The 16899-nt window shown below is 44.5% G+C and overlaps 1 protein-coding gene across 1 annotated transcript; it reads left to right on the plus strand.

The window, feature by feature from the left end:
• Positions 1 to 316: 316 nt before the first annotated feature.
• Positions 317 to 10406, plus strand: LOC123115001 (wall-associated receptor kinase 2-like). Its single transcript, XM_044536321.1, has 3 exons — positions 317 to 1259; positions 2690 to 2851; positions 9256 to 10406. The coding sequence occupies exons 1-3, from the start codon at positions 317 to 319 to the stop codon at positions 10359 to 10361; spliced, it is 2211 nt and encodes a 736-aa protein (XP_044392256.1). The 3' UTR covers positions 10362 to 10406.
• The last annotated feature ends 6493 nt before the right edge of the window (positions 10407 to 16899 follow it).

Raw genomic sequence — 16899 nt, forward strand, 5'->3', positions numbered from 1 at the left:
TAGCTGCTAGTCTTTTGGAGAAATGGTCTCACTTCATATGCGAACGTGGTTATTAGATTATTGTTGTGAATTGTCAAAAAATTAGATTATTGTTAGAGTAGTTGTCAACACTCAACAGATAATAACATATCCCTCACCTTTTTTTTTCTAGCAACTAACTCTTCGGAAAGGTCTCGGCGTGTGATGCGTCTAACTAGCTGGACACCAAACTAGTAGATCAACATGGCAACTTGGAGTAGTTAAGTAGTCGAGGTACTGTAGCTACTAAGTGCAGAAGTAAAGATTGGTATCCATTAGCTCGCATCAATCAATGTCAATGGCGTTGTCGTTCTTGCTTCCAGCGCTGCTGCTAGCGGCGTTGCCAACCATCCCGATCGCCGGTCAGACCTTGAAGCCAAGCTGTCAGGCGAGCTGCCGCGGCGTCGACATCCCCTACCCCTTCGGTATCGGCCCCGGCTGCTTCCGCGAGGGCTTCGAGATCACCTGCAACGACGACGGCGGCGGCAGCCCCGTCCTGCCGCTTCTTGCCAACACGACCATCAAGGTCGTGCACCTCTCCATCGATACCGCCGAGCTGCAGGTAATGCTTCCCATCGGGTTCCAGTGCTACAGCTCCCGCCAGGATGGCGCCCACGTCTCCAGCTACGGCGGATTGTGGGGGATGCACGGCGACGGCGTGTACCGCATCTCCAACACGCGGAACATGTTCGTCGTCCTCGGGTGCATGACCATGGGCATGGCGTCAAGCAGGCGCATCGCCGAGCCAGGTAGCGGGGGCCCCTGGACAAGCCTATACGGCTTCCACACAGGCTGCATGTCCTACTGCAATGGCCCCGCGAGCATGCGGGACGGCGTGTGCGCCGGCGTCGGGTGCTGCCACGTCGACATCCCGCCGGGGCTCACTGACGGTCTGTTTAGGTTCGACGATCTGAACCACTCCAAGGTGGTTGACTACAGCCCATGCGACTTCGCCTTCCTCGTCGACAAGACCAATTACACCTTCCGGCGGTCGGATCTATTAAAGCCGATCAGAGATGTAGTGGATTGGACCGTGCCGGTGTGGCTGGACTGGGCTATCCGCGACTACGGGAGCGTCCCCGCTGCATCCTGTGCCGACGCGGCCAAGTCAACAGCCGCGGAGTACGCCTGCAAGAGCTCTCTCGGTGTGTGCGTCATGAGCTCCACCAATGGGACTGGCTACACCTGCAAGTGCGGCAATGGCTACGAGGGCAACGCCTACCTTCCCGAAGGATGTACTGGTTAGTGTGCTACTACTAGTATATTTCTTAATTTCCCGCAATAAAATTATATTTCATAATTATAAATGTGTATCATGTCCAAATTAATTACATACTAGTATGGTGTTGTTATTTCTCATACTACTGTTTCAAACATACCTAATTCTAAGTCGTCGCTCTTATCTAGACACAAAGAGTATAAAATGTTGAGAATATCTTGATAGACCCCCACCACCAATTGACCGAGAAATTACTATGTTTAATTCAAAGAATCGAATTTATATTATTAACTGTCATGCATACATGTCATATGTGCTGGCCGCCTGATAGCTTCATACAGAGTATCTGTCCTAAGAGCATCCACGGTCTATAAATTTTGCTGCCTCTAAACCTGCCTTCTTTTCCTCCTTGGAAGGTTTATAATGAAAAATATCTGTTTACAAATTATTTTTGTCAAAAAAATTGATCAAATTTTGCATAGCTTGACTTTTGAGAACATTTATGCACCATAATTTATCAAGTCGCTAAGGAGGGAGCAAATTGCAGTTTGCTTCCTCTAACACACACAAAAAAAACTAGCGTACATCACCTCTAATATTCAATGTTTTTGAACCATGAAAGGTTTTGATTTCCATTTGGGTAGGTTTTTTAGGGACATTTTGGTGGTTGATGTAATCTACCCGCTATTAAGAACAATGTAGAAAGAAACAATAACAAAGAGCTCCAGTATAAAGACCTCCATTGATGCATAATCCTGTTTTATACCCCATCATTGATAAACTCCAAAATAATCATTCATTGGGCCAGCAGCAACCTCTATTAACTAACGTATGTGAGCTCACCATACTTAAAAAAAGAATACTTGAGAATCTTTCTTAGGATAAAATTTGTTCAGTACTCCCTCCGTCCAGGTGCATAAGGCACCTAAGAAGGTGCAGCGCGATCTAGGCGCGTATGGACTGGACTAGTCAAAATTAATTAGCGCGGCTTTATATGTGTATTTAGTGGGGAGATGCACTTGGGCATCCAACCATGGTGTGTGGTCGTTTGCATGCACGTCCAGCAATTATGTGTTGGGACTTGCATGCAGTGGCCCTTTGCAATGACTGGCCGTATGTGCCTTGTTATCTGGGTTGGACTTATAAAATTAATTACTCCACACCGTGCTAGCTAATTGTAGTGCCTTACATTATAGGAATTCCTGGATTTCGTTAGGTGCCTAATGCACCTGGACAGAGGGAGTAGTACTTTTTTATTTTTTACTCTATTTAATTAGGCCCACCCTGGTAAGGTAATCTATGGAAGTGATAGGGTTCATTTAAGAGGCAGCCTCAGATCTATACACTGCGTTTCATTTTGTAAGCTTAGAGGCAATAAGTATATCCCACCTCAGTGGCACCAATGCCTCTACACACTGATGGTGCCTTAATCCACTCTTGTGCAACATACAGATATCAATGAATGTGATTTTCCGGATAAGTATCATTGTGACGGCAATTGCGAAAACATACCAGGAGATTACAAATGCAGATGTCGACCAGGTTATCAGAGCGACGACCCAAAAAGTATTCCCTGCATTCCAAGGTTCCCCCTTGCAGCACAGGTTGCCATAGGTATGTACATATACAACTAAACTCTTCTTGTTTCGTACTCCCTCCGTTCGAAAATATATTGAACAAAATATATCATAAAAATATATGTACAACGTTTAAATATATCTTCCGCTATCGTTCTGACCAGTTCATATAGAACAAATTAGACACGAGCGGTTAGCAAAATTATTCTTTTAGTTAAATTATCGATTTGGACCAATCCAAATCAACCAACATAAAGTACATGAAACAAGTGACTCCGACTTCCCCCATATAACCCCATTGAAGAAGCAACTCCGACTTCACCGGAGAACCCCGTTGAAGAAGCTAGCCTGCAAATAGATGCACATAGACCATGGCAGCACATGCCAATAGTTGGCCACACGCGCCAACGAACGACAACTCCAACTTTGACGACGATCATCGTGAGGGAAATATGTAGGACTTGCGCTAACGAGTCCTCTGTAGACGGACACCAGTGCTTGTCATCGTCACCACCTGGACACCATCCACCTCAACTCTGAGTCTACAACAGCCAACCAGACCACAGAAAAGCACATCGGACACGTCGGAAAGAGCAAACTAACAGAGCCCGAGCCTCGAGCCTACTCATCTTGACGCTATCATCGTTGCCAAAAAGACGTCGACGCCCTTGACCTCAACAAACCACGCAAACCAACTACAAACAACAACCAGTCTCCTAGGGTAGCCGGCTCCAAGACAATTCCCCCGAGGAGGAGAGAGACGTGAGGACGCCTGTATCACCTAATCCAGAGAATCTGAGATTTCCCTCTGGAGCCAAGGCTGCTAGGAGAGGGAAGAGCCCACCTCCACCATGACGCTTGATTGTCGGTCGTGTCGGAGAAGAGGATTTCTCCCGGAGATGTCTCGACCACCTACAGCCCACACGGTAGACTAACGACCGCAACCAACCAACCACCGCAGACCACGTCAAGGTCGGCTCAAATCTAGCGACTGGATCCCTCGACCTGTCATGCCCAGACACACACCTCCCCTAGGTCGAAGCCACCGCCACCAAACCCATGGCCACGCTCCGGCAACCTCAATCCACTAGCCGGGCCGTCATCACCAGCACCCCACACCATAGAAGACCCGCACTAGGCCCGACAACGCAGGAGCCCACGACCACCAGATTTGGAAAACTAGATCGAGAGTAGTGCCCTGCCCTGCGCCTTGTTGCGAGGAGGCTTAGGCTGGTCATAATGGGAGTAACTTAGTAAGTAATATAGTGCATTCCAACATAAGTCTGCTTATGTGGCATATAGTTTATGAGGAAAGAAGTGTTTGGAGTAACATAACGCTACCCAAAGCAAAATGAGTCTACAATGTAATATACACAATCATCTACGATACTATTTCTATGTTACTTTGCGTTATGAATGTCCTAACAAGGACTAGTGTCAGATGCATGACACTACTCTAAGTTACTCCCCACTATAACTAGGCTTAGAGCATCTCCACTCGTTCGGCGCCCCCCAGTGCCTGAAATAGTGCCTCCTGGGGGCGAGCCGGCGAAAAAATTGCCTTGGGGGCGGTCGTGTCCCCACTCGCCGCCCCAAGCAGGCCCTTAGCGGCTTTTCTTAAAACGGTTTCAGCGAAACATTGAAGGAAATTTAGGCGAAATTCATGCATAGCTCTGGCGATATTTGTACACAATTTGAAAGAAAACTAAAAAACATAAAACAAAGCCGCCGCCCGCCCGCCTCCGCCGCCGACCCGAGCCTTCTAGATGCCTAGGAGACTGTACAAGGTCGTGTAGTCGCCGCCGACGCCGTCCTTGCTGCAGCCCTGCCCTGGGTCGCCTTGGCGGACGGGCTGGGTGGGCGGCGGTGCCTCGTCGTTGCTGTCATCGAGGACGATGACGCCGCCCTCGTTGCGGCGCGACGCCGAGTGGCTATCTCCTCCAGGGCGCGGCTTTGCGTTTCATCTCCTTGCGGAGGTAGTCGTCCCACGCCCATTTGAGGGTGGTTTCGTCGGCGACAGCCATGGCCTTGTGCTCCTTCTTCACGAAGATGACTGGCGTAGCCAGCGTTGCTGGCTCCCTCTTCGGCTTGACCTGGTGGAGACGGCGAGGGGGGGGGGTGGCGGGGGCTCATTTGTAACGATGATGCCGCCACGGTTACAGCGATGCTCCGGCACCTCCACGGGCTCGGACTTGACGTCGGCGAGCAGCGCCGCGCCGGAGGAGCGCGAGGAGGAGGAGAAGATGAGGCGCCCGCCATGCGCCGCGGCAGCCAAGAGCTACCTCTCCGGCGGAAGAGCGGGGCCGCAGGAGGCGTCGGGTACTCGAGCGGCGGCTAGTTGCCACCCTCGAGATGCTCCAGTACGCCGTGCAGGGTGCTCCCCGGCACACCCCACCACAGCCGCCGGCCGTCGGCGTTGTGGCGCCCCCGCACAGCCGCGTTGTTGGTGGAGGCGACCTGCTCCTGGTGACGACGCCGGAAGTAGTCCGTCCAGAAGGCGTGGTTGGTGAAGGATTACTCCGGGCGCGCGTGCACCTCCTCGAGCAGGGAGGCCCGGACCCATGCGATCTCAGTGGGACGGCTGTCGTCGAGCGATGGCGGGGGGACGGGCACACTGCCCGCGCTGAGCCTCCACGAGCCCGGCACGCGCATGTCCGGCGGCGTCAGGTAGTTGGCCTCCTGGAGAAGGTAGGCCTCCCACTCGTGGAGGGTACGGCGGTCGAAGCCATTCGCTGCCGCACCTTCGCCGAGGAAGCGCTCGCCCATCGTCGCTGCAGGCTTGACAGAGGACATAGGGGGGCGCCGGCGAGAGAGTAGGCTTCGGCGAGGGAGATATGTGTGGCCACTAGCGGGGGAGGGGGGTGGAGGCGGCTTTTATAGCAGAGGGTGGGCGACGAAGCGGCGGCAGACGTGTGGACGCGTGGCGGGAGAGGAAGGGGTGTGCGGCGGCGCGCCTTCGCTGCGCCGCCCATGAGGAATCAATGGAAGGCTGACCGACGGCCTTGGCATTGATTCCCCGCAGGAAACCAAGGCGATGAAGGCGGCGAACACGGCTGGTCGCTGACTCAGTGGCCCCACTCGGCTTTCGCGCCAAAACCGTTTACCCCGGCACCCCCGAGCGCCCCCAGCGCGCCGGGTTCGGCCTGGGTACGCCGGCCCTATCCGGCGAAAACTAGGCTTCTGGAGGCGCGACTGGGCCGATTGTTTTGGCGTCGGCGATAAAAAAGTGCCCTCAGAGGGCCTGTTGGGGGGTGCGAGTGAAGATGCTTTTAGGAAGACAATGCAGGTCCAAAAAAAAATTGACAACTAAAACTCCCTCTTTATTCATTGGTGATAACACTTACATCTTTAAATAACAGAGGAAGAAGCTCATTAGGAGCAATTTCAATCCACTCACTACAGAATTTAGATCTAGCTACACTAGCTAATTCATGAGCAAGAGCATTTGCTTCTCTTGACAGAATTCAAACCGAATTGAACTAAACTCACATGCCAAGTGGTAACAATCATCAATGATGGCTGCTGCATTGCCCGCATACTGACATCAATGCAGGTCCAAATTAATGTAGATAGATCCCTAAATGAAGCGAGACAAATTATCATTCATATAATAGATATAGATTATCTCTTCCTTTTTTAACAAAAAAAATGCTAGCAACCATGTCGAGACCGTGGAACCCCGTGCTAGCGCTGCCCCTCCTTTATTTAGCCCCCCAGCGCTTCCTCACTCCCTCGCCGTCGGGGCAATGCCCCTCACGGTGGTCCACAGCGGCAGGTGCTCTCGAGCGTAGCTCCCCCCTCCCGAGCATGGCTAATAGAAGAGCCTGTTGCTGGCTATATAGTTGTGCCATGTCATCTAAAGTCTTTGTAAAAAGTTAGTTTGTATAATAGACTGACTATTAGCTTGGCTACAATATCAAAGGATTCACCATGAGGAGAGGCAGGAAAATACACATGATTGGTGTAGGGAGTAAAACGCCGGCTAAAAGCTCACTCACGGGCTACATACAGGCGGACGCGGCTCGTCTGACGTACGGCCCACACACTGACGTGTGGGCCCGGACCCACCCATCAGCGGCCCAACGGCAGGGGGCCGTACGTCAGGGGATCCGGCTCCCATACAGGCTGTACACTCTTGTTTACCGTGATATAGCCCGGCTGTACGTCAAGCGCCGGCTTGAGTCTCTCTCTTCACTTATCAGTGCTCCACGTAGGACTTTGCTGACATGGAATACGCTACAGCCGGCTAACTAGGTACTACTATACTTGCTCTAAGGTCTCGTTGGCGCCGCCGCGGGTCTAGTCCGGCCTCGTCCCAGTGTCCTCCTCTCATGTGCTGCTCGTCTGTCAGAGGTGCCCGGTCCCATGGATCCCGGCCTTGGATGTTGCCCCTATTCACATAGGGCGTGTTTGGTTGCCCGGGTGGCTTTAGGATGCATTGCATGGGGGAACCTGGGTGACCACGGCCTGGTTGAGCCGATGCAGAGTTGAGCTAAGATTGGTGTTTGGTGAACTTGTACGTCATGGCTGTACGAGGTGTAGTTCTTCTGAATATTGCTGAAATTGATGCGTAAGGCAGAGCATATGCAGCAGCGTGGAGCGATGGGATCCGGGGTTCGGTGGTTCCAGACGGTTGGATCCGGCGAGCGGCAACGGGGCTTGGTGGAGGGGACGAAGATGGCCGCACTTGACATGGCAGCGGGGGCCGCCGTGCTTGTCGAGGAAACTCACCAGTGAATGAGGTGACGTCACTTGACAAGGGCGGCGGGGGCGGCGCTTTGTAGAGGACGACGGCGACGCTTGGTAGAGGAGAACGGAGGTGGTGGTGCTTGACGAAGAAGGATTCAGCGGCGCTTGGTCGATTGGATCTTGGCGGCGGCGCGTGACGAAGAGGCAGAAGGGGGAGGAAGGAGACGAAGGAACGAGCCTGCATAAGAGATACGCAGGAATCCTATGTTCCCCTCGGCCTGGCTGAGAGGCCTTCTTTTGCATCCGCCGGGCCAGGATGAAAGGCGCATACAGCTTACCAAACGACCCAGATTTTGCACGATGGATACGGGCCAGATGCAACACAAGGAACCAAACACGCCCATAGACGCCCAAAAAATTGGATCAGCCCCTGCATCGCTCTTGGCGACTTGGGGGCGCCTCCAGGCCGACACCACCAGTGCCCTCTCCTCCATTCATCCTATCCTCGCTGTTGCTTTTGTGCCAGATGGGCAAAGCCCTCGCAGAGGGTGGCGTCGGGGCAACACGTTTTGTATGACGCGGAGGCGGGACCCATGGGGGAGGCTTTGCTAGAATCTGGATGGGACGGGCCTATGAGTGGCTTCCCGTCGGGAGGCGTGACGGCAGGCGTGCTCTGGTGGGCTCAATTCTTAGGCCGGGAGGCGTTGCGCCGATCTAGCGGGTGTGTGTGTCTAATCTAGCGGCGGCTGCTCTCCACGCGGGCATACGTCTGCGATGGTGATCTGCCTTTCGTGCCCCAGTTCCGGCCGTCCGGCCGTGCCGGACCTATGGTTGATGAGCTAGGCAGAGCTCTCTCCGGCGAGGTGGTAGTGGGTGATGGTGTGATCTGCTATCATTGTTAGTCCTTGTGGGAACACTCCGGCATGTGGCAGTGGCCTCGCCATGGAATATGGTGGCCACCAAAAGGTCTTCCTGAGGGTTCCTCCCTCTAGATCCGGTGATCTACTTTGGTAGTGAGATACAAACAATGGATGACGGCCTGACGCAGAAGGATTGTTGTGCAGCTGCGGCGGGTGCACATCGCATGGAGCCGCTAGGATCACGGGAAAGTGATGGCGGCAAAGCATTGGTGGCGTTGATGGTGGTGCTACTTGAGCACCCAGTCTCAGAGCGAAAGCCTAGGTTTGACCTGAGTTGGTTATAATACCTAGCAAATGATGATGTTTTTACGTTGGTATCTTACTGAAGGCATTTATCGGATATGCTCGGACTGATTTTTCAGGATGAAACACTAGATTTTAGCCATTGGTAGTTGGATCCAGTGACGATGGCGCTTGAGTATTGCTCCCTCTTCGAAGGTGTTGCTGTTTAAGATCCTTGCCGTCCTTGTGGTGCCATGAGATGGTTCGTGTGGATATGGTCATTATTGTAGTTTGCTGATCGGTCTGATCGTTGTTTTTTTTGTTTGTGCATAACTTTGTTCATAGATTTTACCATTTGTTGGCGTGCTTTTCATGTGCGTGCGTTGGTGTTGACTATGTCAATCCTAGCTCTACAGAGGTCGGGCGAGTGACCATTGTGTTTGTATTCACTCGATGTTCTACTTTGAGCCCATAAAATTCATCCTTTGTCGGATGAAAAACCTACGCTTATTCTAGAGGTTGATCTTTAATTAACTACTTTAAAATGGTAACACGTACCTTTCTATGAAAATTATATGGTCAACAATGACGGCATATATGATCTTTGTAGGCACCATCTTGAGTCTGTCATTCCTGGCTATTGCCCTACTTATGACACTCCTAATGCTGCAAAAGAAGAGAATGAGAGAATATTTCAAGAAGAATGGGGGCTTGATACTGAAAAATGTGGAAACCTTACAGATTTTCACGAAGGAGGAAATAAATAAAATCACACATAACCATTCAGAGTTTCTTGGCAAAGGGGCCTTTGGTGAAGTCTATAAAGGATATCTTCCTGATGATGCCATGGTAGCAGTCAAGTCCTTTATCCAGGTGAAGGAAACTACAATGGAAGAATTTACCAAGGAAGTATTGATCCAATCGAAGATGATTCACAAGAATATTCTCAAGCTCTACGGTTGTTGCTTGGAGGTGGATGTTCCAATGCTAGTGTATGAGTTTGCTGCTAAAGGGAGTCTGGGAGACATTCTCCATCTCAATGAAAACCAAAAACTCCCCATAGACTTGCGTTTGGATATTGCTATTGGATCTGCAGAGGGGTTGAAATACATGCACTTGTACGCATCTCAATCCATACGACATGGTGATGTCAAACCGGACAACATACTTCTAGATGGTGAGTTAGTACCAAAGATCTCAGACTTTGGCTTATCAAAAATGCTTAAAGTCGATGAATATTTCACCAAGATTGTGGTTGGGTGCATGGGTTACATAGATCCCGTCTTCATCAAAACCGGCCTCTTAACACAAAAGAGTGATGTTTACAGCTTTGGAGTCGTTCTATTGGAACTTATTACCAGGAGAAAAATTGTATACGATGAAAATTGTAGCCTCATCATGGAGTTCCGCAAAGTTTATGTGAAAGATAAGAGTGGAAGGGCAATGTTTGATAAGGAGATTGTAACTGAAGAAGATATCTTGGTCGTAGAAGAAATCGGGAAACTAGCAATTGAATGTCTCGAGGAAGATGTAGAAGACCGGCCAGATATGGGGGAGGTAGCACAAAGACTCGTGATGCTTAGGAGAAACAAGAAGCATGGTAAAGCACGTCCACATCCCTTCCAGGCTAATCAGTATGATAAATGGTACGGCCAACAAGAATGTACTGACCTCAACGGAAATGACGAGGCCGCGTTTTTATTTGCTAATCCATAGGTTAGGGAAAGCACTAGACGGCCATAAGGGTGTGTGTTTATTTTAAGTAAGCTTCATTCAATACATTTAAGAAAATATGAGTGGCATGAGTGACAGTATTGAAGTGTGATTTACATTGTGGGTGGTTGGATGACTAGCAAGATAGTAGTGCTACCATCTCACATATGATTAAACCCCATGACTGACGTTTGATATCTACTTATTCCGGATTATTCTTTTAGTCAGAGGTGGCGTTCCCGTTGCAAACGATGTGTCTGTGGTCACTTTTGATCTGCATAACTCTAGTCTTGAGCATGCACCGTCTGAGCGTGCCCATTGTGCGAGGACACAAGGTCTAAGGCACTCGGTGTAAATCCCCCCCCCCCCCCCCCCCGCTCCGCCCCGCCCCGAAGAAAAAGCAATGTATATTGTTTTTGGAGAGGTCCTATAGGATGCCAACGAGCGTCAAATTGAGGAGCCTTCACACCGGGCGCAAGGCAGCTTGGCCAGCCCATTTGGGACATAGCGAAAAGTTAAAAAACTGTTCCAGCGAACTTGTTTTTCGGTTGGTTTTTATTGCGACCATTTTTAAATATACATTGAACATTTTTGTAGTATATGTTGAACATAATCTTGATATTCGATGAACATTTTTATAATGCACACTGAACTGTTATAATATAGGATGAAATTTTTTTAAATACATTGAAGTTTTAATAATACGCTGAACAATTTTGAAATACACATTGAAGTGTTTTGCAATATATTTTAAAAAATTTAAATATATTATGAACATTTTTATAATCTATGGTAAACCATTTTGTAGTATATGGTGATTTTTTTAATATACGATGAATATTTCATAATATGAGGTAAACCTTTTGCATAATACACAAAAAAAGAAAAGAGGAAAATAAACACAAAAAATAAAAGAAAAGAATAAAACGAAAGGAAAAGGGCACCAAAATAGAAAAAAGAAAAGACCAGAACGAATCCAATGGAAACATAATAAAACAAAAAAATAGCAAAACAAAGTCAGTAAACAACTTTTATTTTAGGGAGCGCCTATATGGCGACCTACACGCTCCGGAAGAAGCGAGCGCTCCCCCCCCCCCCCCCCCCCCTCGCGCACTGCTGGGCTGGACCATGTGCGGGCCGGGACCCCGCCTTGCTTTTTTTCCTTTTTTTCAGTAATTAGGGATATCAAAAAGTTCTAAAATTTCAAAAAAAATTGCTAATTTTAATAAAACAATCATGATTTCGAAATGCATTCATGATTAGAGAAAAATGCTCAGGAATTCAAAAATTGTTCAAGAATTTGTAAAACATGTCCACAAACTCAAAGGATGTTCATGATTTTGAAAAAAAAAATCATGATTCAAAAAATGTTCATTAGTTCAAAAAAGGTTTGTGGACTTAAAAAAATGTTCATGATTCCAAAAGCTTCTTGCTAATTTGAAAAATGTTCACGAATTTGATCATGATTCCAAAAGCTTCTTGCTAATTTGAAAAATGTTCACGAATTTGAAAAAAAAGTTCACTAATTCAAATAAAATTCGTGAATTTGGAAAAAATGGTCACGATTCTAAAAACGTTTGCTATTTCAAAAAATGTTCATGAATTTGAAAAAATTGTTCATGATTCAAAACAAATGTTCACTAATTCAAAAAATGTTCACAAATTTGGAAAAGAATGTACAAGATTTTGAAATTTTAGTCTATAGTTTCAAAATTTTCATTATTTAGAAAAAATGTTCATGAATTCAAAAACATGTTCATGACTTAAGAGAATGTTCACAAATTTCTAAAAAGTATTCAAAAATTTAAGAAAATGTTTATAATTTCGAAAAAAAATCGTGAGTTATAAAAAGTGTTCATGGTTACAAATTTTTTTAATCATTCCAAAAATCAGTTAATGACTTAAAAAATAAATCACAAATTAATAGATTTTCGGAAATTGGAAAAAAGTGTAAAATAAAAATGTATAAGTAAAGAAAAAACGAAAATAAAACAGAAAAAGGAAAAAAAAGGTTCATCGAAGGTTCTAGAACCTTCCGAAAACCGGTTGGAGGTGAAACCTCGAAATGGACCGGCTCATGTTAACAGCAGCGAGCGAGGGGGGGGGGGGGGTACGAGCTATGCCCCGCTAATTCCTATTCGGCGCCCTCTGCGCCCGTTACAGTACATCGCTCAAACGGGTGCATACACCCCCCCCCCCCTCCCCTCTCCGGTGGGCTGGCCCATCTTGCTTTTTTTCTTTGTTTTTTTGAAACGCAAAAAAGGTCTGCTAGTGCAGTAATTCGAACCGGAGACGTCCTGCTAAACTGCACACTGCGTTAACCACCCCGCCATCTGCAATAGAACGTTCTAGTTTTATCCTTTTCTATCTTTAATTCTTTCTTTTTTGTTTTCTGTTTTTGTTTTTTCTTTTCTTTTTCGTTTTTATTTTTCTTCTTCCTGTGTTCGACGAACTTTTTTCAAATTCGTGAAATTTTTCTTCAAATTTGATGAAGTTTTTTCAAATTCAATGAAATTTTTCTTCAAATTTGATGAAGTTTTTTCAAATTCAATGAAATCTTTTTCGAATTTGATGAACTTTTTCCATATTAGATGAACTTTTTTGAATTCAATGAACTTTTTCCAAATTTGATGAACTTTTTTTTAAATTCGATGAACTTTTTTTCGAATTCGATGAACTTTTATCAAATCCGACAAACTTTTTTCAAATTCGATGAACTTTTTAGGCAAGTCAGTAAACAGCTGGGAAGCTAACAAACACCTACCTGGGCCGCAGCCCAGAAGCGAGCACCCGCAGACGTTGCCCCAAATTTTAGGCAAGTGACGTATAGGGCCAACCCAGTAGCCCCGCTCGCTTGCTGATATCAAGTTACTTCCTTGTTTTCTAAAAAACAAATAGTTTTTTATTTTTCATTTAAATTTCTCGCTTTATTTTCACTTAGATATACAATGAAGCTATTCATCACCCAAGGGGAAAAATAATTTATTCTTCACCCAAGGTAATTTCACGATCGTTTCATAAATAAATTACATTTGAAATACAAATAGTTACATTCATATTGATTCACTATGTATAGTTTGGCATAGGAAAAGGAAAATATAGGTCATAAGACCAAAAAAATTTATTTTATGTATATTTTACACTATAATTTTACGTCTGTAATTTTACATGACATAAAATATTTTTTATGGTGAATATATATTTTCTTACATTCTTTTCTTATGTTTGAAATAAGAGAAAATTTACGGAACATAAAATTACGGTGCATTGATGTTAAAATAGAGGGGGGGGGGGTGAAAAATAACTATCCCTCACCATGAATAGTCAATCTCATATATATTTTTGGAGTGTGTGTGTGTGTGTGTGTGTGTGTGTGTGTGTGTGTGTGTGTGTGTTAATTTAGCATTTAAAAATGTTAAACATGTATAGAATACATGCTTTTATATGTAAGAAAAATGTACAATGTTGATAAAAAAGTAGAAAAGTCTATGAAAAATGTTTATACATTGTAAGAACAATATTTGTGGAGTTCAGAAAAATGTATGTCTCATTAAATTTTTTTTTGACAAGTTTCAAAAAATGTGTTTGGAACATATAAAAAAATTGGACAAAGTAAAAAGTAGTTTGAATGGTTCAGAAAAAATGTGTTTATCATAAAAGAAATGTTCAATTGTATTGAAAAATATATTTTACACGTATTTGTTAAAAAGATCAAAGCATGGTCTTACAAAAAATGTTTTTGAAAAATGTGAAACATTTTAAAAATGTTTATATGTATACAAAAATGTAAAACATGTATGAAAAACGTAGACATCAAAAAATATTATCATGTATTTGAAAAATGTTAAACATGTGTAAACAAATGTTCCTAATGTATATAAAAAATGTACAATATGTATGAAAAATGAAGAGATGTGTTGAAAAGAAGAAAAAACTGACAAAAACCAATAAAACCGTCAGATACACAAAAGAAAATTAAGAAAGAAAGAAAATGAAGAAAAAACTGAAAGAAGACAAAGAAAGAACAAAAGAATATTGAAGAATGAAAGAAAAAACAATGAAAAAAGAAAGAAAACTGGAGTAAAAATGAAGTAAGAAAGAAATCCTGAGGAAAGCCAATGAGGAGACAAAAAAAACAGTGTAAAAACAACGAAAGAAAGAAAACTTGAGGAAACCCTGTGGGAAAACAAAAAGTCCAAAGTATAAATGAAAAAACAAAGAAAACTGTAAACAAACAAAAATACAACAAGAAAACAAAAAACCAAAGAAGAAGAAGAAGAAACCCGACAAATTGAACATACAATGATCGATACGGGCGGCAGCTACTACCGCTAAAGTGGCCAGCCCGCTAGTGTGTCGCCCATAGGTGATTCCTATTAGGAATCAGTACGAATGACCCATAGGTCTCGCGGTATTAGGACTGCCTAATTTGTAGACGAAATGAAAGATATATATGCATTATCACAATCTTTTTGTATGACCTGGGCTTAAATATGTCTAGAGCTCAGCCCAACTTCCGGGTGGGCATGTAAGCACAACACATATTCGGTGGGAGCACCACACGCTTGAGACCTCCTCTTTCGCTTGGCTATCCGAGGGAAGATGTCTTACGAGGTGGGTTGGACAAAGTACATAGTGAGCCTGATGCTATCAGTGTGAAGATGAGCATCTATCTTTCTTTTCAGGAAGCAGCACAGCGGAGTCATCATATTATCATATTCTTGAGTCTCTCCCCACGGGATGACCGCTTCTGCCATACTCTATTTCTATTGGTTCAGCTTAGATTTCTTGGTTATCTACATCTGTCTAATCCTTATCAATAAGAACAGAATCACTAAGCTATGGATGCTTGGGTCGCACTCTCTACTCAGCTATCTGTTTCTACTGCGTTGCGTTTCTTCCTCGTTCGTTCCCTTGATCGGTCACTCCTCGTCGACCCTATTATTTTTAGATTTGTGCTTTTATCCGGGCTCGCCCTACGGGGTCCGGACATCTTACCTTCCTCAGAGTATGATCTCGGAAGGCGCTAATGGCAATCCAATTTCCTACAATGAAATATGAGGGAAAGGCCCTTGAATTCATGTATTCTAAAAAGATGGAATATTCTGTTCTAAGATTCCTATTTTGGTTGGAAGTTTCTCAAATGAAAGAGCACAACCTTTTCCATCATTTCTCTACATACTGGCATTCGGAGCTAGGAGCAGAGAAGAGAAGTCAATCGGAAGAATCGTAAAAACCTGGAGCTATACTTTACTTTTGTTTCGTATCTTTGCAACGGGAGTGAAAAGAAATCAGCTCATCCACCGCTAACTAAACAGGGCGAAAATAGCTCTTCTTTGGTTTCCCTGGGTCCAAGTTAGGGCAAAACCTGCTCTTTTCCCGTAAAAAGTCTATCGTACTAGGTGGCGCAACACGTGACATAGGTAGTAAAGTAGTGATTTTGGGATCAATTCATACTTCTTTTTTGATTAGAATTCTTATCCTAGCTCGGCCTACTCGCGAGATGTCTATTCAGGTTTGTTAGCGCCGCAAGCCAACCGGCGTGCGTTGCAGCGCCTAGTGGGCTGGCCCTATATTAGTTATCTTTTTCACCGCTTAAATCCCCCAAAAATTGTGCATACCACAATTCGAACCTGTTTTAAGAACGAACACACTCACTAAGTAATCATCACACCTGATGTGCTAGATTTTTGTTTTGATTCTTAACATGCAACTCGTATAAAACACAATTGTTTTCCTTTCTTTATTCGTGACGGTTGACTGGTTCAACTGTTGATTTTTGAACAAATATAAAAATAAAAAAAATCATAAAATCCGAAAATAACTCATGAATTCAAAAGTGTTAAGGAATTTTTGAACAAAAGTTCATTCAAATTTTTAAAAACTTGATCAATTACAAAAAAAAGTTCACAAATTTCAAGAAAAGTTCATCAATTTTGAAAAAAATGTTCATTGATTTTGCGGGAAAAAGTTCATAAATTCCGGAAAAATCATTTATTTGAAAAAAGTACATCAAATTTGTAAAAAAGGTTCATTAAATTTGAAAACAGTTCATCAATTTTTTAAGAAAATATATCAATTTGAGAAAAGTTCATCAAATTTGAAAAAAGTTCCCGATTTTTTAAAGTCCACAAATTTGAAAAAAGTTCATCAATTTTGAATAACATATTATAAAAATTGAGTAAAATTTCATCTATTTTGGGAAAAGGTTAGATTTAAAAAAATCATGAATTTGAAAATAATACACTTGTTTAAGGAAAAAAGAAAATGAAGAAACAAAGGAAAAAGAAAAAAAAAGAATAAAAACGTCCGGAGTAAAAACCACCAACTGAAGAAACAAAAACAAAAAAGCAAGTATTCCACCCCTGGGTGGATAAACTAGTGGTTGGTATGCTTTCCTTTGAACGAAGAGGTCGCAAGTTCGAAGGCTTTTGCATGTTCTATTTTTTGGAGTTTGAAGAAATAAATGGTACACGGGCTTCAGCAAGTTAATAGAATGGCATGTAACTCGAATATGAAATGCCTATTTCCATGCCATTCT

The sequence above is a fragment of the Triticum aestivum genome, chromosome 5B, assembly GCF_018294505.1.
Source record: "Triticum aestivum cultivar Chinese Spring chromosome 5B, IWGSC CS RefSeq v2.1, whole genome shotgun sequence".
NCBI lineage: Eukaryota > Viridiplantae > Streptophyta > Magnoliopsida > Poales > Poaceae > Triticum > Triticum aestivum.